The sequence below is a fragment of the Lytechinus pictus genome, chromosome 1, assembly GCF_037042905.1.
Source record: "Lytechinus pictus isolate F3 Inbred chromosome 1, Lp3.0, whole genome shotgun sequence".
NCBI classification, from domain to species: domain Eukaryota; kingdom Metazoa; phylum Echinodermata; class Echinoidea; order Temnopleuroida; family Toxopneustidae; genus Lytechinus; species Lytechinus pictus.
The window spans coordinates 40,375,787-40,403,467 of record NC_087245.1 but is presented as its reverse complement, the minus strand read 5'-3'; the positions used below and the strand labels follow the sequence as shown (position 1 = coordinate 40,403,467).

General features: G+C 36.2%; 1 protein-coding gene across 1 annotated transcript; it reads left to right on the top strand.

Moving 5' to 3' along the window:
• Positions 1 to 7,259: 7,259 nt before the first annotated feature.
• On the top strand, positions 7,260 to 25,858 carry LOC129267193 (tubulin-specific chaperone cofactor E-like protein). The gene is made up of 10 exons (XM_064102938.1): positions 7,260 to 7,552; positions 15,337 to 15,528; positions 16,366 to 16,504; positions 17,564 to 17,654; positions 19,207 to 19,324; positions 20,021 to 20,758; positions 21,289 to 21,347; positions 22,291 to 22,427; positions 24,302 to 24,470; positions 25,106 to 25,858. The coding sequence occupies exons 1-10, from the start codon at positions 7,400 to 7,402 to the stop codon at positions 25,302 to 25,304; spliced, it is 1,995 nt and encodes a 664-aa protein (XP_063959008.1). The 5' UTR covers positions 7,260 to 7,399; the 3' UTR covers positions 25,305 to 25,858.
• Positions 25,859 to 27,681: the final 1,823 nt, after the last annotated feature.

Below are 27,681 nucleotides of genomic sequence, written 5' to 3'. Positions count from 1 at the left end.
GGGGGGTGTGATTGTCAAAAAGTGCTTATGTCAGAAAATATACATGTAAAGAGAGTAGCACTGTAGTCCAAATAATGAGAGGAGAGAAATGGAGAGGGGGAGGCAGGGAGAGGCAAACAGAAAAAAAGAAAGAAAGAAAGAGGAGGGAGAGAGAGAAAGAACAATTATTGGTAATGTCAACTTATACCTACCATTTTTTGTGAAAGGTTAAAATGGAAAAGACAATTTGTATACAGAATATGTCAGAGAAGGGGTTATAGGAAAAAAGTATTCATGAGCGTTTTATGTTGTTTATCATTTTTTTTAATGACGCTTGAATCAATGCTCAAGTTTTATGGGGCGTTCCCATTGCTCAACTTCCATCAGAGTGGCAAAATTTCCTTCATGAGTGTGTGTATGTGTGGGATCATGGATCATATTCACGTCAGAAATATAATGTGAGCTTACATCCAAGGGGTTAACCATCGATGATCTGATGGCAACGGGAGAAGCTTGCCCGACGCAGGGCAGCGGCCTACCAAGGACCCAGGGGTATGGAGATCGAATGCGTCCAACGCAATACATCGCCAAACGTTGTTTCCAAGTGATAGGAAATAGAAACTATTCGATCCACGAAACAGAATGTGAAAGGTGTGAGGAAGGAATGGATAAAGGAAAGAATGGATACCAGTAAAGGGAAAGAATGGATAGATGAAAATAAATGGAGCAAAAAAGACTGGATGGGAAAGCCTTGTCCCTTGTCTTGTGTTATAGACCAGAACCCACCCCCCCCCCCCCTCCTGCCCATTGTGAAAAGAGGGTAGGCCTAGGTCCAACCTAATAATAATATTTAACAAATCTGTTGAAAACTATTATACCCAGTTGTTGTGTGTCCGGACGGGTTGTGTGTCCTGACGATCAATTTTAGAAAGTCATTTGGAAAAAATTACTAGCGAAGTTTCATCAAGTATTGAATTTTATATTTTTAGTGTAATCCAAAGACAAAAAAGAAGGCTTCAAAAAGACAAACTGTCCGGACACCCGACCCCCATCCTACCAGATGACCAAGTAATAACCTTGCATGTCAATAATTTGTCATTTTCAATGCATACATTTGATGTAAAATCCCTAGCCTATGCAAAGGGTTATGTTTCTGTTAGGCCTAAGTCATCGTGAAAATAACTTCGTATCTTCATAAGATAACTTCTCTCTTTAATTCATAATTGACAAGAACACATTCCAATTTTCTTCCAAATCATTAAGTCCATTCTTAACTATCTAATGATAATGATACTTACCAGTCGGATTGGGATTCAAGGATTTTAGAGTTTAGAAATCAGTCAAAAGTTGCCAAAAATTTGACAGTAGGTTCTCAAAGAGCAAAAAAAGCAAGAGAATAAGGTTTGTTGACGTGACAGTAACCAGGGCCAACAAAAGACAAAGCGCGTTAAATTATGCAAGCGCGCTCATAAATTAATGCGCCGGTATTAATTTTCAGATTGGCCCAAAGTGTTGTCGCGCTCTTTATTGCGCAAGGACCATGCACTGAATTGCGCGTGAACACGGCATATAAACGTCATAATCATTAACGAATTCATAACCCCAACGTCACAAAACGTTTGACCCATCACGGGGACGCCTTTCATGAAAGAAATTGTCGGATATATTAATCCGACAAGCACTAGCGTACCTAAGGGGGGCAGGGGGGCAGACCTGACGAGTCACAAGCAAAAAAAGGAAGCGAAAAGGGGAAAGAAAAAGAAAAGAGGAAAAGGAAAGAAAAAATAGGGGAAGGGGAAAAAGAAGATTATTCGGTTTTTTAGTTCCAACATCTTTGTAGGTAAATGTCAATTAAACTGTACACTTTTATTGGCAGATTGTGATTTTTGCGCAATGCGACGTTTAGAGCTCTCTGTACCGATAGTGAGGACGGACTGGGCTGACCAGGGACAGGAAAAATGTAGAGAACATCTTTAGGTAAAACGATAAAAATTTCGCTCGCGCTACGCACTCGCATCATTTTTTTTGTTGGATACCTGGGAAAAATGTCTAGTTTTTAGGTGAAATATCAAAAAATATCAGCTCGCACAATTGATTAGTTAGAAACAAATTTGTTTACGGTTACAAAAAGTGCTTATATATTCAGTTCTTAGGCCGGAATATCAAAAATTTCAGCTCGCGCTTCGTGCTCACATATAACTGTTTAGGTATATCCATCCTGTTAATAGTTAAATGAAGTGCTTATATGTCCAGTTTTCAGGTCGGAACATAAAAAATATATCAGTAGAAACCAATTTGTTCACGGTAAAAAAAAATGCTTAGATAATAAAGTCCTTAGGTCGGAATATCAAAAATTTCAGCTCGAGCTTCGCACTCGCATGAAATTCCATCCTGTTCATAATTAAATGAAGTGCTTAGAATGTAAAGTTTTCAGGTCGAAATATCAAAAATTTTCAGCTCGCGCTTCGCGCTCACACCAATTAATTGTTTTTAACTACCATCTTGTTCATAGTTAAAAAAGGTGCTTAGAATGTCCATTTTTCAGGGGGAATATCTTAAATTTTCAGCTCGCTATTCGCGCTCGCATCAATTCATTATTCAGTTAGAAACCACTTTGTTCATGGTTACTAAGCTTGCGCTTCGCGCCCGCACGACTGTTTAGATACCCATCCTGTAAAACTGCTTAGAATGTCTAATGTCCAGTTAGGAATATCAATTTTTTTAGCTCGCGCTTCGCGCTCGCATAATTTATTAAGGAATATACCCATCCTATTCATAATTAAGTGCACAAAATGTATCGTTTTAGGTCTAAATTTTTAGAAAAAAATCAGCTCGCGCTTCGCGCTCGCAATTATTATTTTTATACTATTTTAGTATAAATTGACCTAAAACTGTGAAGTTGATATTTGGGCAATGATTATCAGCCCCCCCCCCTGAAAAAATTGTGCCTATATGTCCATGCCTACTACCTCCCCCCCCCCCCCCCATCTTGCTCATCCTTGTCGCTTGCCCCCCCCCCCCCCCCCCCCTGACGAAATATGCCAGGTACGCCACTGCCGACAAGTCCTGTTTTATCCGATTAGTAGTAACAGTGCTTCTCAGCCAATCAAGATCAACAATGTCGGATAAATATGTTGATGAAAATGCTCCTTTTTCACAATCTTCAACGTTGACCATGATTTTCTTCCTTGATATCATAACATAATTCTGCTATTTCCGCGTTTGCTCCATTTACCAAACTGCTTAACAAATTACTTATACATTCCAGTAAGTGGCCAGCGTTTTATTTGACAAACTTTGTTTTTGCTGGTCTCTTTTATATAGAAAGGACAATTTACCACACTGCCAAATGCTTCGGTGATAACCCTCGCCAATATAGGCCACATTGTTATATATCTCCAGTTTCGTAAAGGGGATTTATGACGGGGATTCTGAATTATAAAAAAGTGGGCCTTTTATAGTTTCGAATCCAGATTTTACCAATAGGAGGGCTGGAATATCTTTATCCATATATTTCCCGATCGGCAACTATAAATAAGCAAACTGAAGATTTATTTTTAAAGTATATTTTAACTTTATAATTAGATAACGTATATCATAAACATTTGAAAAATGCAAGCACCAACTCAAACTTTTCGATATATGTCATGCATTCATTTATGAAAATTGAACATCTGAGAATTTTCTGTAATCAAGATGCGCATATATTTATATATAACTCAGCATTTAATGCGAGCACGAAGCGCGAGCAAAATTTCTTGAATATAGACCTAATGACCTAAAAAGGAACTTGTTTAGGTTTGTTTGCAATGACTCCTGAAGATGATGCATATATCACCAACCAAATAATACGAGCGCGAAACGCGAGCTCAGTGAAAATGTATGTTTTAACTTGAAAACGCGATAACGACTATAGCCGTTTGTGACCCTGAACAGGGTGGGTATATATTGATTAAAGCTCGAAGCACGACGTGAAATTGTTGGTCATTTAGATCTACAAAAGAAATATTCTAAGCACGTTCTGAAATCATGAACAGGAACGGGCCTATTGAAAAACAGCTTTTGCTGAATAGGTCTTGCCGTGTTGAAATGAATGATTATTACATACAAAGCATTGAAAACGTTTGATATAATATGAAGGTCTTCTGAATAGAAAAGGGGACAGATCAACAGGTTGTTGGAATATATAATATCTCGCTATTCTTTCAAATGCGAACAGGTTAGGCATGGTCACGTACAATCAGATAATACTTAATTGCTTGATGAGGTTTTCAGACTAAATTTGATTCATGGCTGTTGAAACATAATTGCAACATTATTCTCACAAAATCCAATGATTTGCATATCACAATGGGCATGCAACTTTGATAAAAATTTGCATAAATTAAAACTCAAATGCTATTCCCAGTCGCCAATCTTATCCGGTAAAATCCATGCTCTATTCAAAAGTGACTTATACAGTAAACAAAATGACATTGTGCTGAATTTGTGATTGCCAGTTGTCATTTTCAATAGATTCATGCACAGTCATATATTTCATTATCCTATTCTAGGGGCCAGGGGCGGATCCAGGATTCTCCAAAAGGGGGGCACATTTTTCCGAGGAAAAATTTGACAAGCAAAAATAAACGAAAAAAATAAAGGTTTTTCAAAAAAAAATACAGGAAATTGCGTCCGTTTTAATAACGGCATTTTTACATTACAAATTTTTATTTTGCTTCTCCGCCAGTGCTTACAACATAAATATTCATGATTCAGTCAACCAGGACTGGTGGCAAAGAAAAGAGAAAAGTAAACGAGGGTTAGTTTGAGAGAGCTATGTTCTGTCAGTAAACAAGGGGTAAAAGAACTCTGTGAACTCTGGCTTAAAAGCAATGAACAGATTAAAATTAGATTAAAATTATCCCTAATTACTAAACAAAACTGCAATAAACTTGAATAATGTACAAAATAATCCCCCCCCCCACACACACATATTGCAGGGGTCGCCCATCTATGACTACATATAGAATAGTTCCAGATAACCATGTTAAACATTTCACATAATGAAGATTATAAGACTACTTGCACCTTGCACTATATAGTCCAGAATGTCTGCATTAATTTTGATTTTGGCCTTACAGAATGATTATTATACTTTAGGTGTAAATATTCATATCTGAATTGAACGCACCCTATTAAAGCACAAGATAACAACAATTACTCTGCCCAAATTACATGCCACAGCACAGGCGGATCCAGAGGGGGGGCGAGGGGCCCGCCCACCCCCCCCCCCCCTATTGGCGGAGAAAAAAAAGAGAGAAAGAAAGAAAAAAAGAAAAGAAGGGGAAATAGAGGAGAAAAAAAAAGAAGAGGAAGATAAGTGAATAAGGTGAGGGGAAGACTTGGAAAAAAATTATTTCATGCTACTACAAAAACAAATTCGCTCGCGCTTCGCGCTCGCACTGCATGTTCGATGAGATACATAATTATCTTGCTCAATAGGCTGACATGGAGCTTAAAATTTCAAGTATTGAAGTCAATATACAAAGTATTTTCAGTTCGGACATCGAGCTTTCAGACTGAGTATTTTGTTTGATTTATAAATTGAGGCTTAAAAAAGTGCTCTGTAAAATGTCCGTTTTATTGTCTGAGTATTAAAGGACAAGTCCACCCCAGAAAAATGTTGATTTGAATAAATAGAGAAAAATCAAACAAGCATTATGCTGAAAATTTCATCAAAATCGGATGTAAAATAAGAAAAATATGACATTTTAAAATTTCGCTTATTTTTCACAAAACAGTGATATGCACAACTCAGTGACATGCAAATAAGACAGTCGATGATGTCCCTCACTCACTAATTCCTTTGTTTTTTATTGTTTGAATTATACCATATTTCATGTTCTACAGATTTGACAATATGGACCAACTTGATTGAACCATGTAGTATTAAACAATGCTAATTGCTCATGTTCAGGGAGGAATTAATCGTTGTTTCACACGACAACGGAGAAAATTGGAATATTTCATATTTGATATAATAAAATACAAAAAGAAATAGTGAGTGAGTGATGTCAACAGTCTCCTCATTTGCATACCGACAAGGATGTGAATATAGCTGTTTTGTGAAATTTCTAATTTTACATCCGATTTTGATGAAATTTTCAGTGTTATGCTTGTTGGATTTTTCTCTTTTTTTCAAATCAACTTTTTGTTGGGATGGAATTGTCCTTTAACATTATTAGCTCGCGCTGCGAGCTCGCATGATTTGATTTGTCAAGTACCTATTCTCTCCTTGTTTTCCATAAAGTTCTCAAAATGTTCCTTTTTGGGTTTCATTATCAAAATCAAATCAGCTAGCGCTGCGCACTCGCATTTTGATTGGTGAGTAATGTATACCTCTTTTGTAATTCTATAACAAACTATACTTAAAATCCCATTTTCCTGACATTTCATCAAAAATTTCGGCTCGCGATTTCATCTCGCATTAACTGTTAAAATATATTACACAATGCATCCTATTGATAATTACAAAAGTGCTTAAAATGTCCATTATTCAGGCCTTGATAATTATCAACTAATTTCGCGCTCTCATTTAGGGTTATTAGATTAATGAAAAAGATAATAACATTTTCATGAATTCTTAATAATTAAATTGTACCTTTTTCAGAATGGAATATCAACAAGTATTATCTCGCGCTTAGAAAGAGGAAGAAGAAGATAGTCATCATTTTCATAATATGATGACAAAATATCCTTAGATTGTCCCGTTTCTAGGTCAAATTTATAATTATGAAAATATCAGATCTCGCTTCACGCTCGATCGCATTATTTATTAAATGCGGTTCATATCCACTTCAGATTTTCCCCACACAGTTACATACGTATCTTGTTCAGGATCACAAACATTGCTCAGTATGTTCAATTTTCAGGACAAAATACATGAAATTTCCAAAAATTTCAGCTCGCGCTTCGCGCTCGCACCAGATTAGGGCTTATGAGATTACAATATATTTATGTTCTTTTATAAGAATATAGCTAAAAGTGACTGTTAGGACTATCCCTTCAAATAAACTAACAAAAAATAAACTTTGAGCAGCCGATCGGGGAAATATCAGTGTAATTTTTTTGCCCCCCCCCCCCTTGGCGAAAGCTGGATCCGCCCCTGCACAGATCAGAGTGCCGCGAACATAGAACTGTCGATGTCCCGAGTTGCTGAAAATGAAGAACGCCATCTCATGTTTACATCATGACAATAACCCAATGACATCATTAATATTTATAAGATATATCAAATTGCACAATAACAATCAAACATTCTTCAGGCGAAAACAAGACCCAGACTGGCAAATGGACAGCTGATCTGAGCTGATGAGATTTCTTTAGATTTGTAGGAAGTGTGTTTGGGTTCGAGTAGTCAGTAAATGAAACAGGGACAATGCCGAAATCATTCGTGGAGGCTCTCAAAGCAAAATATTGCGAAGATGAAGAGGACGCGTCGAATTTTGTTGTGAGCTTTGTCTTCACGAACCGTCCGCGGAAGAACAGCGGGGGTGAAGGGGAGGCGGAGCTTGGCTATCTGACCAGTATGGTAAACAAAAGAGCTTTCATAATCATAGTTATCATACGTATACTTATGACTTACGGTATGTCTAACTTACTATTTCATTAAATGAATCGACCCTAGATTAAAATTTGCATGTCTGCAAAGTTCTTTAATATTTCACAAACAATTTCAGTTGATAATCTGTTTAGGCGCTATATACCTAGTACACACTGTATGTAGGCCATGCTGTGTTCATCTAGAGTTCGTGTGTTGTGGTGCACAGGTACAGGTTCACTGTATACACATAGTCATTGAAACCAACTCCCAATTATTTTCAAACTTTGGTTTACATCTTTAAGGTTTTAAAATTGATCCTGTGGATATAATACTTTGAAACTTTTGGGATGGTATTTTTACACTATAAGCCTAATGTTAAGCCCATTTTCAAGAACCAAAATGAGAATTTTTTAAATCAGAACAAAGTGAAATGATCACTTTAAGACACACTGTAGCCGTGTAGTAGACCAAAAGCTTCAGTCTTTGTATTTTGGTTGTTCCGCTGAACTGCGTTGGCTCACTCACCAATACATAAATGGGGATTATAGTAAAATGTCAGAAATTGTTGAATAAATCCCCAGAAACGACGGTTATTCCTGTCTAGCCGTGTAGGTACGTTAGACTAAAAATTATAACATGTCTAATCTAACGTTAGAATCTAAGATGCAGAATTGCAAGTGATAAAACAATTTTAGCTAAAGCAAATCAATTTATAATTGATGCAAGAAAGAGACCATCAATCAATTGTAAACTTTCAGAGAAATGCATGAATTTCAATCGATTTGGGGAGCTGAAATTGACTTGCAATCAATTGCAAGTTTCTTGCAACACCCCCTAAGTTAGATTCTAACTAACATGACTAAGTTAATGTTCCTTTAATCATAGAGTTAAAGTATGAGTTAGTGTGTCAAATATCTCATAAAAATTTGAAAAAAATGACCTTGGCCAGTCATTTTCTGATTGAACAAAAAAATGGTGGCCTACATCATTGTACATTGTAGGCTATATGTCTGCGCACCCATTCACTTAAAGTCTTACCATTCTGATGATGAGAAAGGCTGCATTTTGAGGCCGTCACATGAATGCAATTCTTGACTTTGAGTCAGATTTTTAAATTAATGTCTGTAATATGTGTGAAGTTTGTGGTCGTTGCGTATCTTCTCGCGCAGGGGGCACTGCGCAGACTAGGGGGATCTTACCCATTATTAGAATTGACTTTGTATGAGACATTATAACTGCCTCCATCAAGTTCAATCCGCATATACAAATTATTCAAAAGAAAAAGCTCTGATCTATGTTGGAAGTTATTGTAGTCAAACAACACATAGGCCTACGTAGAACCACTAATGTTCATGCATGACCAAATCAAACTTTAGATTGAGTTTGTGTTAAGTACTTTTTATTTAAAGCCAAATTTCCTAATTGAAGCGCAAGTTTGAATAATAAAAGAAAACTTCAATTCAACTGAGTTATACGTTTCATTTGTTTTTATCAAATATTAATCTGAAGCCCAGACAAGGGTCTATGTCCCCACATTGAATTCTAATTGAATTGATTCTAGTGCATTTTTTGGTTGATTCCCTTTTTAAAATTTTAACACACTATTCAATAGATGTACTGTAGAATGTGATACATGTGTCATGATTCCCTATAGCTAGCCAGGTAGGCCTCATGAAAAAGAAGTTATCAGAAGCAGAGCCGAGCCAGATACAAAGGACTGTAAATATGTGCTTTCATGGTTCTCTATGGACTGAAAAAAAACTAGTCTATTTTGGTCAAGTACATGTATGCTCTGCTGAGACTGTGTCTGGCTTCATGGAGAACAATGAAAAAAAAAATCAGAAAACTGTTAAAAAACACCTCTGAAGCAGAAGGATTTTTCAGTCTAGGATGCTATATATTACTTCATGTATATGATGACATTCTAGAAATGTGAAAGCAATCGAGGGGGGGGGAATGGAAACATGTCTCATTGCAAAAGTTCTCACACTTTGTCTTATAATATTTGATATTGGTCATTATTAATTTACTTACAGTAAGTACTGTACATGTAATAGTAATCATAATTATTGTTAGAAACATGTAAAATACATGTTATTACTTTCTAAATAAACTATGATATTAATAATGAAATGAAAATATTGGAAATAAGTCTGATCAAAATAATTGAAAGTATACCAGTAAAAATTTCCAGTGTTTTTCTGTTTGTATAATAAACTATGATTTATTTGTCTTGTGTTGCTTTGCAATTAAAAAAGCATAAGGCATAAATGCATGCATTGAGGATACATGTATAAGGTAGACAAAATGTTGACATTTTTCTTGCTTTTCCATTATTCTAAGTATTTCTAACACAGAGTTAGACCATGGTATACATGTATGTATTAGTTAAACCCGACTTCAGAATACGAGCCACTGTATTCTGAAAGACATTTTGTTAATTTACTCAGACCTACTTGTATACTGTAGAAACATTTAAATCGCAATTTATCTTCTCTCAAGTTTCACAATATCCATGCAATGTTGTGCAGAGAGATGAGATATTTAAGCTACCCCAAATTTCTTGATAAATGTTTTTTTTCTCAGGCTATACTTGTAAAATGGGTTAATTTGACCCTGATTTGACAGAGAAACCATGATGTACATTTACATTTACAGATAAACTACTTGGACCAGGGAGTTGGAAAAGTGATTATTGAAAGTTTAATGAAAATTTATCAAATAATTGTGGTTTGCAAAATTTGGAAACATTTTCATACGAGTACATGTAGCTGCCCCATATTCTCTTTTGAACCAATTGTTCTGTTGACTGGAAATTCTAATGTGGTTTTATGTAATTGTCTGATGATTGAATGCCTGAGTATCAATCAGATCATCAGAATAAAATCATGTACATTGCAACTATTAATTAGAAGAAAAAATATCTTTCCAAAAATACAAAAATTAGAAAGATTTTCTCTCTGGCTATTCTGGTGGCCAAGCTATAAAAGCTTCAAAGCCCTAGTATTTTTTTGGGTGTAAATACTGTAATCAAGCTAGAGCTACTCTTGTTGGTTTGATGTAACTAAAGTTAGATGTTTTTGTAACCCCCTTCCCCGTTTTCCATTTCTCAAAGTCAAAAGGTATTAAAATTACATGTATTTGACTATGTTTGGAAAAAAACTACCGTAACTGATAATTCCTGTTTCCATTTTTTTTCTGGGATACAGTTTGAATGAAGAAGTGAATAGTAACTAATCACTACTCTAGATGCATTTTATTTTGTTATTGTGTATTTTTTTTTCTCTTGCTCCTGACGTGGCACAAATGACAGGGAAGGATATGACTTAAGTTTTCGGTCAGACCAGGAAATGATAAAAACAGCAACCTACTGTAACTATAAAGCATGAATGAACAGGGTTACAGTCAGAGACCTGGGATTATCTATTACATTTGTTGATAAAATTAATCAGATCGGCTTCATTAGAGTTGGATAGTCTGCAGGTACAGACCCCCTTGGTTTTCACAATTTACATAGTGCATAATGCAGATTCTGAAGTTGGTTAAAGTGTCAAATAGGAGTCTGGCCTTGCAGACTAACAGTCTGGCTTGACTAAGGAATGCACCATTAGATATCCAGGGGTGGGGTGGGGGGGGGTTGGAAGTTCCCCCCAAAAAAAAAAAAAAAAAAAAAAAAACTTGGTCCACTGACATCATCTGATACGGAAAAAAAAAAGTCTCAATGACAATGGATTATGAAAAACACAAAATTTACTCAAAGAAGAAGAAAAAAATTGCATCAACCCAAACTTCCAGCCCCCCCCCCCCCCCCCCCCCTGGGTATCTAATGGTGTGTCCCTAAAGCCGTACTCACACCTGCCCAACTCAGAAAAATACCTTAAATTACAAAAACTAATTCAAGCTTCAAAATAGCAAATTTTGTGCATTCAGATCTAATTAAATTGGATGAAATTCTCCCCGTTTATGATTGAAACAAGAGTTTTTTATTCCTTGATATGTACAGTGTAGCTCTTGTCTCAATTTAATAGCTTTTGTAACTTGCTTTCACACTGCAAATACCCTGTGAATGTTCTCATAATTCAACTGGTACCCTCTAGATTGTGGGTACAATGTTCCAACAGGAGGCTACAGGGATATTATGGATGCTTTTGATATTTCAGTTTGATTAATTAGTTAATGTCTTTTTTTTCCAAATCTGGTAGGTGTGAATGGATTCAGTGGTATTGCATGTGTGTATGTTGATTGCACCCTTCAGAAAGCAAACAAGTGATCAGGTTCGCAGGCCAGCGAGTTCATTGTTTTTGTACTTGAAGGTCATGCATGGTCTATAAACAAGCAGAGACAATTGTACTGGTAGAATACAACAATACTAAAGCATGCATATGCACGGTTAGGAGTGTCTTTACTGAAAATTCATATTCTATGGGCATTTAATTGTGATTCTTTTGTTTGTTAAACTGAAATGGACTTTGAAAAATCTTATCATGCATGAAAGATAAAGTCATTAAATCTTGTCTCAAGCTGCTATTCTACAGCAGACTTTATGCAGACTTTATGTAGCTTATCTGCTTGCCAGATCAGATCCCAGCAATAAAGTAGATAAATAAACTGTTATGTAATGGCCTAGTATTGACTAGAGGGCCAGCTGGTCTACATGTACTTCCCTGCCTAACAAATTACATGTGGATCACATTTCATACAACTGAATCCAGTGAAGTCTATAAAATGAATGAGGCTTTATAAGTGACAAAGTTGAGATTTAATTCAAATTTGTTTGTATGATTTCATTAAAAAAATTTCCAATAGATTATTAAAGGGATGGTTGCTGAAAATTTCATCAAAATCGGATAACAAATAACGAAGTTATTGAATTTTAAAATTTATCAATTTACATGTATCAGTTACATGCACATCGTCGTGAATATTCATAAGGTGTGCTGATGATGTCACATCCCCACTCTCCTCTTTCTAATGTTATTACATGAATATGATGAAATCATAAATGTTTCATATTTTAATACATGTGTAAATGGTGTGTCTTCATTATGATGAAATAAGTTGCGGCAATAAATAACTAAAGCACTATTCAGTTGTCAACCCAATTGTTTTAGTTCTTGGTAGAAATTTTTTTGAATAAACCTAATTTCATATAATAAAATACAAAAGAACAATTTGGGATATGACATCATCAGCCCACCGAATTAATATTTATAAAGACATGCCTAGAACTGTTTCACCGGAATAATGCAAATATCTTTAAAATTCAATAACTTCTTTATTTGTTATCCGATTTTGATCAAATTTTCAGCATTTTGCTTTGTGACTTTTACTCTATTTATTGAGATATAAATATCTCCAGCCTGGACCTTCCCTGTAAAAGAAATGTACATCAAGAAAAACACTTCCCCATGGAATGAAATGATGAAATAGATAAAAATCATTTTATGATTTAACAAAGAATATGAATGGAAGGAAGAATGAAAGGAATTGAAATTGATGAATAAAAAAATCTAAATAAATGAATAAAAGAATCTATAGATCAATAAAAGGAAATAAATTAGCAAAAGTAATAAAGTTCTATGAATAGATGAATGAATGAATGAACGAATGAGTGAATGAATGAATGAATGAACAAACCAACGAATGAAAGAACAAATATGTGAATTATACTAGATGTAATAAAATGTAATAAAAAAACCTCATTAACTTAAGAAAAACAAAAAACGTTTTTCAAATGAAAATGAGGTAGTAATTCCAGCATACTATTACAATGAATGGAAGTCAAGATGAAATCACCATCCAATTTTTCAAACAATTCTTATTTCTATTTTGTTGAATATTTTGTACCATAAATTAGTTTTTGAAAATATTAAAAGCATATTTCATGTTAAAAAATATTCCTCTTTAAAATATTGAAAAGACTCAACGTAAAGTTCCATCCATGTATTTTTGTGGATGCACTATCCGTAAATATGATGGTGCACATACTTAATACTCTGACTAATTAACCATTTCCTCAGTTCACAAGCTTTATTTTTTTTCTGTGAGAAGGTCGGAGTAATGTTGCTCTTTGTGGTTTCTTGCATTTTTTATTTGCTTCATCTCACACAAACTACATTTTGCAATGTGCCCTTGTACTACTTTCTTCTCATTTTTTTAAAGGAGTCACTTTGAAATATTGAGACTATAAAAGAAAATGCTTTGAGCAACTGAACGAGCAACAAGTTAAACCAAGTGGGAAATATTGGAGTTATATTTTCCCATTTGTTCTGCTGATTGATTGAAAATATGATTAAGTACAGTATGTCTCAACAATCCAGTATGCCAACTTTGATTTAATTAAAGCCTTTTGATAGTCATTGTGGCCTGGATTGAAGACATCTTTGCCAATTATTTATTTAAGTATAGGATAATAGTAATGATAATAATAATAAATAAATAATTAATCAATATTATTTTCATAGTCACTGTACTTATAAATCACAAAACATGTCTTGACATATATGATCATATAGTTCCTGCATTTTCATGTGAATCATTGATGTTACATTTTATTTGTTTATTTGCACTAACATTTTTTCCAAGGATTATAACAGAAGCAATATGTCAAGAGTTTATATATATATATATATATGTATGTCATCATGAATATTCATTAGGTGGGCTGATGATGTCTCATCCACACTTTAATTTTTTTACATGAAATCATAATTTCATTTTTCCATATAAGGGCGAATGATACATGTATGTCTCCCTTGATAAAATATGTTGCAGCAATATGCATCAAATCAGTTATATTATTATTATTATTAATATTAATGTTATTTTTTTATTAATATTACTATTACCATTATTATTATTATGTTATTATTATTATTATATTTTCTCCTCTCCAGTCCGCTTATCCGCCTTCCTACCGGTTATTTGTTTAACGGCATCAATCACATTTTTCGTGCATTATATTCTTTCCAGGTTATTTTATATATTTTTTCTCCTCTTATACACATCATTGAATCCAGTTTGCTTGAGTCCACGACGGCATGTGTTCTATCTACGTACAGCAGCACCCATCCATCTTCTCAGGGCATTCTCCCCCTTTTTTCCCTTTTTTTTTCTTCTCAAGTTTTTCTGGGGGGGGGTGGGAAGGGTAGATATTTTTAGGACGGGTTGTTTTGTCCTTCACCAAACTGTATATTTTTTATTACTTTGTATTTATTTTGTGAGTATTTCCCTCTCATTTATTCATTCTTTTCTCATTTGATTATCTGTATTTATACTTTGTTATTTTGTTATTTGTTGTGTTATCTATTTCTTGAGGGGCCCACATTGTACAAGCATTGCTTTTTAGTGGGTCCCTCCATTTCCATCTTAATTTAATTTCTATTGAAAAATAGTATATATATTTAAAACCTACAATGTGTTGCCCAAATCGTCTAAGTGTTTTTTTTTCACTACATATGTATAATTAATTTTGTTTGCAACGGATACAAATATTTATGTTTTATATATGGTATACAATTTGTTTTTGTTTGATGGAAGTGAAATAAATGAATTTGAATTTGAATTTGAATTATTATACTTATTATTATAATTATTATTATCATTGTTTATTATTATTATTATTCATTATTATTATCATTATTATCATCATTCTATTATAATTATTATTATTATTATGATTATTATTTTTTTAATAATTATTATTATTATTATTATTATCATTATTATTATTAATATTATTGAACATTTGCCTCCTTTTTCTTGTCCGTCAGGTATTATCAATGAACAGTATCACTCATGCCGGTATCTCCTCAGATGGACTAGCCTCCCTTTGTCCAAATGTGACAGACCTGGATATATCGAACAATCTGATTGGCTGCTGGGATGAAGTCATCAGTATACTCCGGTCTCTGGACAAGCTTCAGTTCGTGAACCTTAGTGGGAATCGGATACAAGATCCAAAGGTGAATGAATACTGCATCTTCTCCGGGGCGGGGGGGGGGGGGTGGTCATTGAGAGGTGACAACCGTGCTTGTCCACAAATACTCGTAAAAAGGGTTGTTTTTTATAATCGGGTGATGTACATGCATACAGTGAAAAGGTTATCGAAATTACCAACATCAGGAGAAAAAAAAAAACCTTTACTACAACAATTGGTGCTTGGAAAGTAAATGTACTTCATATATATATTTATGTGACATTATATAGGGTAAGAAAAATGTGACAAAAAAGTTGTTTAAGTGCAAGGCTATCCCAACTGAAAGTTGATTTGAATAAAAAAGAGAAAAATCCAACAATATACATATACATTCTTCTCAAGTAACTCAGAATTGGCTCCAAATCAGATACAGATTTTTTATGGTTGCACATGGTTTTGCATGTCATACATGGCTATTTAAAGATCAGTTTAAAATCAGCCCCAAAATACTTGTCTGATTGTTTAGAAATTTATGTCCCAGGTAGCAGAACTAGATCCTCTGAAGACCCACTTAAATTAACATATCCAACTAAAAGAAAACAGACCGGAGATAGAACATTCACCGTTGCATCCTCAATGGAATGGAACAAATTCCCTCTCACAATAAGACAATCCCCAACGATTGAGTCCTTAAAGAAGTCCCTTAAAACTCTTTTGTTCTAGGCAACAGCCTTCATTTAATATGTTATTCTGATTTTTTGTTTGTATAAATAAGTTAACTGAAATTGTGAGCGCTTTGGGCCATGTGGGAAAAGCGTGTTATAAATGTTGAGTATTATTATTATTATCAGTTTCATCTGTTCCTTTTCTTGAACCACTACAGAAATCCCTTGCCAACCTCTCTGGTGTGCGGTTTGGTATAGAAAACTTGGTGCTCAACAACACGGGTGTGTCCTGGGGTGAGATCCTCCTGATATGCCGATGTCTTCCACGGCTTCGGGAGCTGCACGCCAGTCAGAACGGTGAGTGATTTAATTCCTACGGGTATAAACCCTGGGGCCGGTATCGCAGAGTTTAGTGATCGATTGTAGAGTTGATTTTTATTTTTGATTGCACATAACGGTTAACAAAGGGATGCTCTGTGCTTATGATATTTATGTCTCAATAAGTAGAGTAAAATTCACAGAGCAAAATGCAGAAAATTTGATCAAAATCGGACAACAAATACCAAAGTTATTGAATTTTAAAGATTTGTATTATTCCAGTGAACAGTTCTGCTATTAATGTAATAAAAAAAAAATAATAATTCCTATAATGAAGCACTAAGCGCTGTGATACTGGCCCTTGGCAAATATTTTTGGTTCTTGCTACCATCTCTGTGATGAGCAGAAAATCTTGCTTCATACATGTACAGTGTATTTTGTGAGACTTCAATGTGGAAATTGATGCCTTGATGAGAGTTTGTAGATACCTTCTTGGTGGTGTTTCATAAAGCTGTTCGTAAAGTTACGCACAACTTTACGCAGGACTGGAACCTGTTCTCAGGCACCATATCAGTTATATATAGGAATATCATTTAGAACAAGAAATGGTCACCAGTCGTGCGTAAAGTCATTCGTAACTTACGAACAGCTTGATGAAACGGGCCACAGGTACCATACATATGGTGTATGAATTGAACACAGAGAGCATAGTTGGCCTACATGGCTGAACTTGGTTTAGTAACGTTGACGGTGCATATGAATCTCACTACACATCTGAACCCCAGTGCAAACCACTAGTATAAGGGACACGCTCATTGTGGATGCATTAGCAGCACACAGTGGTAACCGTTCTGTCACTGAACTAATACAACTCTATCTGGCCACAAATTTTACCCACATTGTCAATCCCTCTGGCCAGGAAGTGGCGTAATTCCCCAGATATGTAAACAATGGCAGAAAGTCTGTGACTTAATGTTCTATATTATCTAGAGCTATTTCATTTATGAATCTAAAGATATTTCCCATTATTTCATTTGTTGTCCATGCAAGCAGTAAAGAGTATTCTGTCATTTGATTTGAATTTTCTTTTATATATAGGCTATACCGACATCCAAGCTTCTGCAGAATGTCTCAGAGAATGTTTCGGAAAGTTGGAAGTCCTCCATCTCACAGATAATAACTACACAAGGTGAGAACCCTCGTGCTTTCTTTGGGGACCCGTGCAAAGGCTGCAGTTCAGGCATTCTGCTACTAAAGATACAGGCCTGCCAACTATTCCCTTTTTTCCAGGCGTTACAATGTTTTTATTATTATTTATCAACCAAAAAGAGGAGCACTCTGTTTTTCCATTTATTTAAGATAAAAAATAAGTCAGCCCATATACATGTATGCATTTGTGTTGTGGGGTATCGGTGTGTGTATATAAGTGTATGAGTAATATAATATTTCAACACTTGTAATTTCTCGATGTTTGAATATGAGAATGCTACATATCTATCTTTAGAGAAAAGTGAGGGAGACATACCTGACATGGAGCAGAAAAATTCGCGCCGCGTGATTAGGACTCCTTTTTTTTCATTTTTGAATGTTGGCAGGCCTGAAAATGATCAATATGAAGTGAGATTAGATCAATTCTGTGGGATTTGTGGAATGGAGTGGAATATTTCTGGTATCTCATGAAGGAAATCCATCCAATATAATTATTATCTTTAATGATCATTATTCAACAGATAGTGCAGTATGGGGTGATATCTTATACATGTACCTATGCGGAATTCGTCAGACTTTGGCACTTTGTGGAATCCAAATTGGCCCATTTCATAAAGTTACTACTTCATGTATGGTAACCTTGCCCTTATGGTAGCTACCATGGTAACAGGGCTCAGCAGCTAATCACAATCAAGGTTTCTTTGGTAGTTACAATAATGGCAAAGTAACCATATAGGTGTAAGTCTTTATGAGACGGCCCTTGCTATTGCATACAGAGATGCCAACCGTTACGGATTCGCCGTATTTGTTCCGATTTTATTCCTCCAATTACGGTGTTACGGCAACAATAAAAAGGTTACGGAAAAAACAACTACAATACATGTGTATTGTGTATTGCTTTGCTGTGCATGTGTATATGTGCGTGTATTGTGTATTGTGCATGTATATGCGTGTATTGTGTATACATGTATCGTGCATGCAGCGTGTGTGTGGCCAACGGTAAACCAACGAGAGTTTCTCTACAGAGATTTCTATTGCAAGCGCCTCCGCGCGCTGCTGCTGAATACACAGTGAAGTGCGGAGTGCAAGCCGCGGTTCATGCATGCACAATGTCAATGGCGATTGGGTGGTTGAGCGTATAAACGATGCTACTTCGCGGGATGTTCCTGAGAAACTCCCATTTGTTCCTGACAAATATGGTAAATATTCCTGACAACCATCCCTTTAGGTTGGCATCTCTGTTGCATATATGCAATATGTGCAATATATGCAATATGCCCCATGGGTCCGTTGCAGAAAGAGTTGCAATCAATCGCAACTCTAAATATCAATCGCAACTTGATTTTCAACCAATCAACAGCGCGCATTTGGGACTTGCGATTGATTTTTTTTACTTGCGTTTAAACGCAACTCTTTCTGCAATGGACCCCTGATCAGACAGACTAAATGTATGTTGTAATTAAAACCCACTAAAATTACATGTACCTCTAAATGAGATACTAATTGATTATACCTGACATCCTGTTCTACAGTTGGGAGCAGGTCATTCCACTGTCTCTACTGCCTGCTCTTCACACCTTGATGTTATCAGAGAATCCACTGTCCAACATCCATTATGTCGTTGCTATACCAGGCAAGGAGGATGGAGAGGTGAGTTTGCTTTAGGTAACCCACCAAATGTATATGCATGTACTGCCTGATAAAAAGTGTAATGCCAATGGTAACAGATTTGATGATGTACATTAAGCCTACAAGTTGACATTTTGCTCTATAAGTAAATAACTAGATTATTAGTTACTTTAAAGCTAAATGAACGTAGTTGCAGTAAAACACTGATTTCGTGAGAAAGTCTCTAAAACCAAGGTAAAGTATTGATATATCATCATGGATCTAAATCTGGTACAGTCACATAAACTGAACTTTGTGAAATCATAATATCTTGCTAAAAAACGATCACACTGAAGATCGCCAACACAGATAGGCACACGTGGGACAGTGTATTATTATTGCTGGAATAAAGACCCGACGGAAGTGACCGAATCCGTGCTTATTTCTCAGCAATTACACAATTTCTTCCAGAATCCTTTGGCACATATTTTTTATTCATACAAACAGACACTTTGGCGATCATTATATTAAATTCTGTAAAAAGTAATTTTGAGATCGTTCCCACAACTGGAATTTATCTTAAAGTTAATGTTTATAAATTGAAAGAAGTTAGTAGAATTCAGAATGGTGTGAAACATGTATTTGGACTACAACTTATTATGCTGAATTTATGTTTTATTGGTCAAACTTGCCATTCCATTGTATTATATTGATATATATGTGGTGCACTTTGTACAGGATGTAAATAATAAAATGGATGTATGCTCAGATAACCGACCCGATCCCGTCATTTGTGATGTGGTGACCGAGATTCTGGACAAACTCATCGAAGATGCCTCCACCATGTCCACCCAAACAAGCCAGGACGATCCATCCTGCAGTCCGTCCCACAGGGTTTCCGATCCGTCGTACGACAGTGGCATGGAGGACTGCCAGCCAAACACACCAAGACGCATCCCCAAGGAGAGACTCTCCAGCCAGGGTTCCGAAGACGGCGATCCTTGCGGTGATTCTGGCTACGGAGCGATGAGACAGGACAACCCGCTCGTCGCAGAGAAGGCCGTCCATCAAGTGCTACCGGGTATCAGTGAACACGGTGCTAAACCAGTCCCTCTGTTGTCCCCAAAGTCTGAAGACAAGAGGAGGAAACTTTCTGAGAAGAAGCCCCTGGATGCTTCCGGTACTGTCCCAGAGAGCGATAACCGCAATGACGAAGTGCTTGCTGATATCAACACTGATAAGTTTGCCTACTTTGAAATTGCTTGGGACGCCGATGAAGCCATCGGCCATGAAGAGGAGGAGGTAGTGGAGATGGTGGAAACAGTGGAGGAAATAGAGGAGGAGATGCCATCTATATGTCCTTTTACCTGGTTTCCAAACCTGAAAGTACTGTGTGTGACAAATACCAAGGTGGATCAGTGGTCTGATGTGGAGTCTATCAGGGCATTCCCCTGCTTGGAATCTCTTCGGGTTAAGGTGAGTTATCTTGTCAAAGACATCACAGGTTTCAGTAGTACTTCAACCAATTAAGACGACTATAGAGGGGCACTGGGCTCAGAAAACAGTGAATGGCCTTTGGTAGGCCTTTGTATTAATACACTTTCGTCAGCAATCAGAAATATATTTATAATTTTGGTTTTAAGAAATATCATGGTCATTTGATCTCCATTGAAAAAATAGGAATGCCCGGAAGCATTGAGAAATTTGGCAAATATTGTGGTATGAATGTTATGAAGATTAGAAGGAAATCATTCATCATTATAGTGTATCAAGGCTGCATATCAAAATATTGCATTCTGGATAAGGATGCAGGGTCCCTAAGAGTTACTTTAGGTCTCGAGATGGCGCTCTTCGAAGTTGCTGTAGCATAGTGGCAGACCTACATATAACTAATGCCAATATGATCAATTCACCTCGGGTGGTGCTAGGAAAGGCAATATGAAATGTACTTCCAACACCAGCCCCATCACTGAATTTGTATGAATTTACTTTCTCTTTCTCACTAGGGTGTGCCTTTCCTTAAGAATCTTGCTTCGGATGAAAGACGAAAGCTGCTAGTTGCTAGGTGAGTTCCACAAGAATGTTTTTCTTTATAAAACAAAGCAATAGCAGACATTATGTATATCTGACCATCTACATGCTGGACCTACCTGAAATGATTTGTCTCTGCTTTGTGCTTAATACAAAAAGGTCAATGCTTTCAGAGTATCATGGCTTGAGTAGTTCACAAAGTTAAGTGAAAATGGAAGATAATGAAATGGGAGCTGGATGTACAAAAAGTTTGAATATGTTTTTAAATTGCTCAGTAAAATGGAGTTCCTTAATTTTGTCATGTTGATGGCATAAATGGTTTGTTGCTTGTAACATTTTGATAGTTTCTTCCTTTGAATATATACCAGGGTTCTTGTACATGTTGTTCTGAATTTCCTAGGACATGACCAAGAATTTTGCTACATTTCGTTTACAATGGATATCTCTCTGATGCAAGTTTTTATTAAGTTTATGATATAACCCCAAGAACTTTATTACATGTATTATTAGGGGTAATTATGATCTTTACGCAATTATATTTTAGGAGGACTACATGTATTTGTCTACCAAAGAAATCTGTAGGCATGGATTTGGCCAGCTTTGGGGGAAATTGTATGATGAACCCGACTGCACCAAGTAACAAACTGCAAGAGACTGGCCAGTGTGGGAATGCTATGTTGACTCAACAGGAGCCTAGATAGCTCAGTTGGTAGAGCATAGTTGGTCATGCAGGCCAGTTTCCCGGGTTCAATTCCTGGTCGGGACAGTGTAATTTACTCACATTTTCTCTTATTACAATCAACCCTTGTGTAGAGGATATTTGTTCTAATAATTCAACCGATCAGACAAAGCTTTTTTAGCATACATTGTCAGGATATCACGAGTTGCATAATAAAATAGAATTGATTAACCACCAATTTTTCCCAAATTTTATGTAATTTGGAATTGAATTCAACTTTTTTTAATTCTGTCGACAGCCTACCCAATATTAAGATCCTCAATGGGAGTGAGATAAAGGAAGAGGAGAGAGAGAAGAGTGAACGTTTCTTCATTCGTCATTTCGATGAACATCCCGAGCCCCCTTCATGGATTGAGGATCTGGTGAACAGACACGGTGAGTTCACATTGATGGTCATTTCATTCATCTTTCAGCAAGGATCTCGCTCCCATTTCACAAAGAGTTGTGATTGATCCAATCATTCTTAACTATGGAAAGCCAGCAACTCCAATATTTATAATTCAGAAGTCGGTGCAAAGTTATTGAGAATACGATGTGTGATTAAGCATTATTGTCCTGATAAATCGGGGTGTTCACATTGTTAAAGGACAAGTCCACCCCCCAATAAGGTTGATTTTAATGAAATGAGAAAACAAGCATAACACTAAAAATGCCATCAATATTGGATGTAAAATAAGAAAGTTATATGACATTTTAAATGTTCACTTAATTCACAAAAAATATACACGTCTTGGTCAGTATGCAAATTAGGAGACTGATGACATCATCCACTCTATTTCTTTTGTATTTTATTAAATGAAATATAATTTTCTCCTCACTGTCAAGTGAAACAACAATTAATTCCTCCATGAACATGTGGAATTAGCATTATTTAATACTATATGGTTCAATCAAGTCGGTCCTTATTGTCAAATCTGTAAAAAAAATGAAATAATATTGTATAATTCAAACAATAATAAACAACAGAAATAGTGAGTGAGGGGCATCATTGACTGTCTCATTTACATGTCACTGAGTTGTGCATATCACTGTTTTGTGAAAAATAAGCATAACTAAGATTTTATAACTTTCTTATTTAACATCCGATTTTGATGAAATTTTCAGTGTTATGATTGTTCGATTTTTCTCTATTTATTCAAATCAACCTTATTGGGGGGTGGACTTGTCCTTTAACAATGTGAACACCCCGATTTATCTGGACAATATTTTTCTGGGGTGAACTTGTCCTTTACCTTCTTTTCCTGGGGAGTGTTTCTCAAAGATTTAAGTATGACTTCAAGTCGTACTTAAATGCCAACGCGTATAAGACATTGAACGTGCGAACTTATTTGATCAATACATGCGCATCCTCTTGGCATGATCTGATCAATGAGATGATGTCTTTTATACCGCACGCAACTAGGCATTTAAGTGCGACTTTAAGTCATACTTAAATCTTTGTGAAACACCCCCTGTTTAAAGAATCGTGACATTGTTGGACTTCCATAGTTGAGAGTGAACGGATCAATCACAACTCTTTGTAAAGCCCCGCGCACCCTATATGGTGTGATTGCACTATAAAGATCCAATTGCAATACATTGCCAATCGCATCTCAGTGCAGTCACATCGCATGCCAGCACACACATTGCAACATTCACGATACACTGCATCTCAAAGGCACCTCCTCTTTTACGTGCATGTTGCCTGTGCTGCGACAGCGCAGCTCAACAAATAGGTGATGACGTGATTGGCTGAAATTATCTAAATAGCAGAATCATAACTTTCTTATTTTACATTGATTTGGATGAAATTGTTGGCTTTTGCTTATTTGAATTTTCTCCTCTTATCTAAACCCACTCTTTGTTGGAGTGGACTTGACCTTTAAGAAACAATTTCTTATCTTTCATTTTCAAGGTGCACTCAAGCCTATCACAGAGATTGATATTGAATTTTCTCTATTTGAATCCACTTTTTGTTGGAGTGGACTTGACCTTAACTCTTTTTTACGCTGAATTAATTTTTGGGGAATAATAATGACAATTGTTTCCAAGTTATTTTCTTTAATTCAAGATTTCCATATTGCACCATTGATACTTATTATCATTATATAGATGTTATCCAAAAACTATTGCCTTTTATTAGCTTATCTAATTTGAAGGTAGGGGAGAAACTTAATTATTACGATTGTGGAATTAAATTGTACGAATGTGCAAGATTGCAACATCATGCGCGAAGGGTTAAAAACAATTTCCTCTCTGTCCTTTTCCAGGTGCACTCAAGCCTATCACAGAGATTGATATTAGTAGAGGATATCAGGAGCATGCGCACCTGTCCTTCGTCTACAGCGGTAGATGCATCCACCAGGCAACCATCCATGTGGTACAGAATGTCTCTGAACTCAGGAAATACTGTGCGAAGCTGCTCGACAAACCAAAAACGTTAGTCTCTGTCTTATTGTATATTACCATGTATCCTCCAGTTTCCTGTAGCTAAAACAGATTACAGTAAAGAAATATCATGATATGGGAGAAGGAACTCTGATCTGAATTAATGGAATTCCACAGGAAACACAATTTTTTATGTGCAAAAGTTTGATTTTCGATAAATATTGTGAACATCGTGGAAGTTGAAGCAAAATCGAACGAGACAAAGCCTTGCATCGTTGGAAAACGTGATAAAACCTGTTTGCAGTGTTTACAATGCCTGGCTTTATCTGCAATCTGTAATGTGCGTGTATAATCAAAACACGTTTCTCTGAGATTTTAACCGTTGACCACTGCTTAATCTTTTTTGTACCTGTCATTGGAGAACACATAATTTGCAATTTAGAAAACATCAAATTGGGATGTCATGTTAGCGGTAGTGGGGGAAAATTCAGCTATTAATCCATAGAGATACACCTAGATAAGCTTTAGAGATCAAAATGTGGTTAGGCAGATGGGTTGAATGAAAAGAACTTAAATGAAAAATAATTAAAGAGGAGTGAAAATGGAGTGGTGAGTATTACTGCATGTGAGAGATTGAGAAAAGTACACCTCTCAATGAAATATATTCCAATGTTTGTCTTGTCTAGGGTTATACGCATGTACCATCATTCCAAGTGCCCTCACACAGGAGAGACCGAGTTGAACCTCCTCCATCAGGACCTGCTTCCGATGAGCCGCTACGACATGACGCACGGGGACGAGATTCACATCGAGACTCCGGCATTCATACCGCCTCTCACCGCAGCCCAGCGGGTATCCAGGTCATTGCATGTCAGCATTAGATAGATGCTGATGATACAGAGGAGAAGGAATAGGAGTTTTATCATTTTTGAGAAGACTGTTGATGATGCATTTAGTATCCTTACTAGTAAGACGACAGTGCGACTGGCCGCTTCAAGCCCTCTTACAGGGATGATTGATTATAAGGAGGAGGAGGAAGATTATTTCTGACGCTACCAAAGAAGGGGTCGGTATTCTTATTTGTAAGTAAAGTCTGGCCGCTTCAAGGCCATCTCTAACTGTGATAATGAGAGGGGAAGATGCAAAGAGGAGGAGGTTTACATGTTAGTAAACTGCTCTAAAAGGGTGTCTATCCTTCACTAGAAAGACAAGTTTTGGTACTAGTAACTCCACCGTGTGACCAGCTGCTTCAAATCCACCTCTGGCAGAATTGATTAAGAGGGGGAGGAGGGGGGGGGGGGTATTAGTCTGGTAAGAATTTGTTTGTATCATTAATGACATGACAGGATGCTATTAGTCTTTCTCTTACAAGGATGAGATGATGAGGAACAAAGACTAAAGATGATGGTGATTGTGAGGATGAAGAGGAGGAATATGATGATGATGATGATGATAATGATACTGATGATGATGATGATAATGATACTTATGATGATGATGATAATGATACTTATGATGATGATGATGATGATACTTCTGTTGAAGGTAACGATAATGATGGCACTGACCACTTTGCCTCCTCATCAATGGACGTCGTTCCAAGGATTCATGTCGGTTTCCAAAGCTCGAGTAACAAATGAAGATGACGATGACAATCTTGAGGATTACAATGAATACTTTAATCAAGTCTATATTCTTATAGCTCATTCAACAACCCCTTGACTGCCCAATTTGGCCTGATTTCACAAAGTTAGTTCTGTATCCATGGTCAGTTCATGCGGATTTCTCAAATTCATTACCGCCAATGTTGGATGTTTATTGAGAAAGAGTCCAACAATGAATGTACACTGTTTTCACAAGGTGCTAAATTCATGCTTGTTACCAAGGCTACTGCTCTGTCATGTAAATTGACTCACATAAAGCAGCAGGATCATTCATTTAAAATGATAGAATCATTAATGATGTTACCTACATGTAAGTAACATGCATTATATTTGCACCCTGTAGATGTAATGTCTGAAACTGCCCCAATTCGTTGGGACAAATCCAGTTTTTTTTTCACTCCGATGCCTAATCTGATCTGACATACCCCCTAAAGTGTTGACCAAGCATTTCTTGATGATGATTACTCCAGGGCCCCGTCTTACAAAGGGTTGCGATTGATCCGATCGATTGCAACTATGGATGGTCTGCTATGGAAATCCAACAGTGTCATAATTTTTCTACAGGAAATTTGCAAAATGTCTGTTGTAAACAAAGGAGAACTCACCAAATTGTCAAGAAATTAATTAATTTATGGATATACATTTATACCTAGAATTTTTTTTGAACAAACATGCATTTTATATGTTGATTTGCTGGCTTTCCATAGATGTGACTGATCAAATCAATCGCAACTCTTTGTAAGACGGGCCCCAAGTCTTGCTCGAATGTCAGTGCACATGATTTGACCAATGGGGTGATGCATTTTATACTTGTGAGTTGTGAACACCCCCCATATTCTCTTATTTTTGTATTATAACAAGGTTACAGAGACATATGTGCTGCCCATGACTAATAATGTGCAATCCTTTTATATCAGGTTTGTCAAGATTTCTGGATTTTTTTTTTTAATTGTCATTCACTGTTGCCTGGGTCGGCATTCATAAGAAAGACATGTTCATGTTAATAATTTGAAGTGATCCTCAGGGACCTGGGAATGATTTTTTCAGTGGGGGTGCTGAAATCTCTCCTCAGAGGTGGGGGGGGGGGGCGACAGATACAATTGAGTTTAACATACTTACACACACACACACACACACATATATATATATATATATATATATATAAATATACATACATATGACAGTCACTTCTTGGCTTTCTTCTTCTTATAAAAGAACATAAATATATAATTAGATAATTCGAGCGCAAAGCGCGACCTATTTTTTGTGGAAATTTCATGTATTTTGCCCTGAAAATTGAACATTTTGAGCAATGTTTGTGGTCAAAGATGCGTATGTAACAAATAATAATTGTGAGCGTGAGCAGATATTTTTTAAATACGCTCTTGCCTGATGGAAAGGGACGTGTTATAAGGACTGTTTTGCAGTTACCCATGAAGACGATACATATATCAACAATCAAATAATGCAAGCGCGAAGCGCGAGGTGAAAAATTTGACATTCCGATCTAAATACTGGACATTCTAAGCACGTTTTTTTTAATTATGAGCAGGATAGGTGTATTTACAATTGATGCGAGCGCGAAGCGCGAGCGGAAA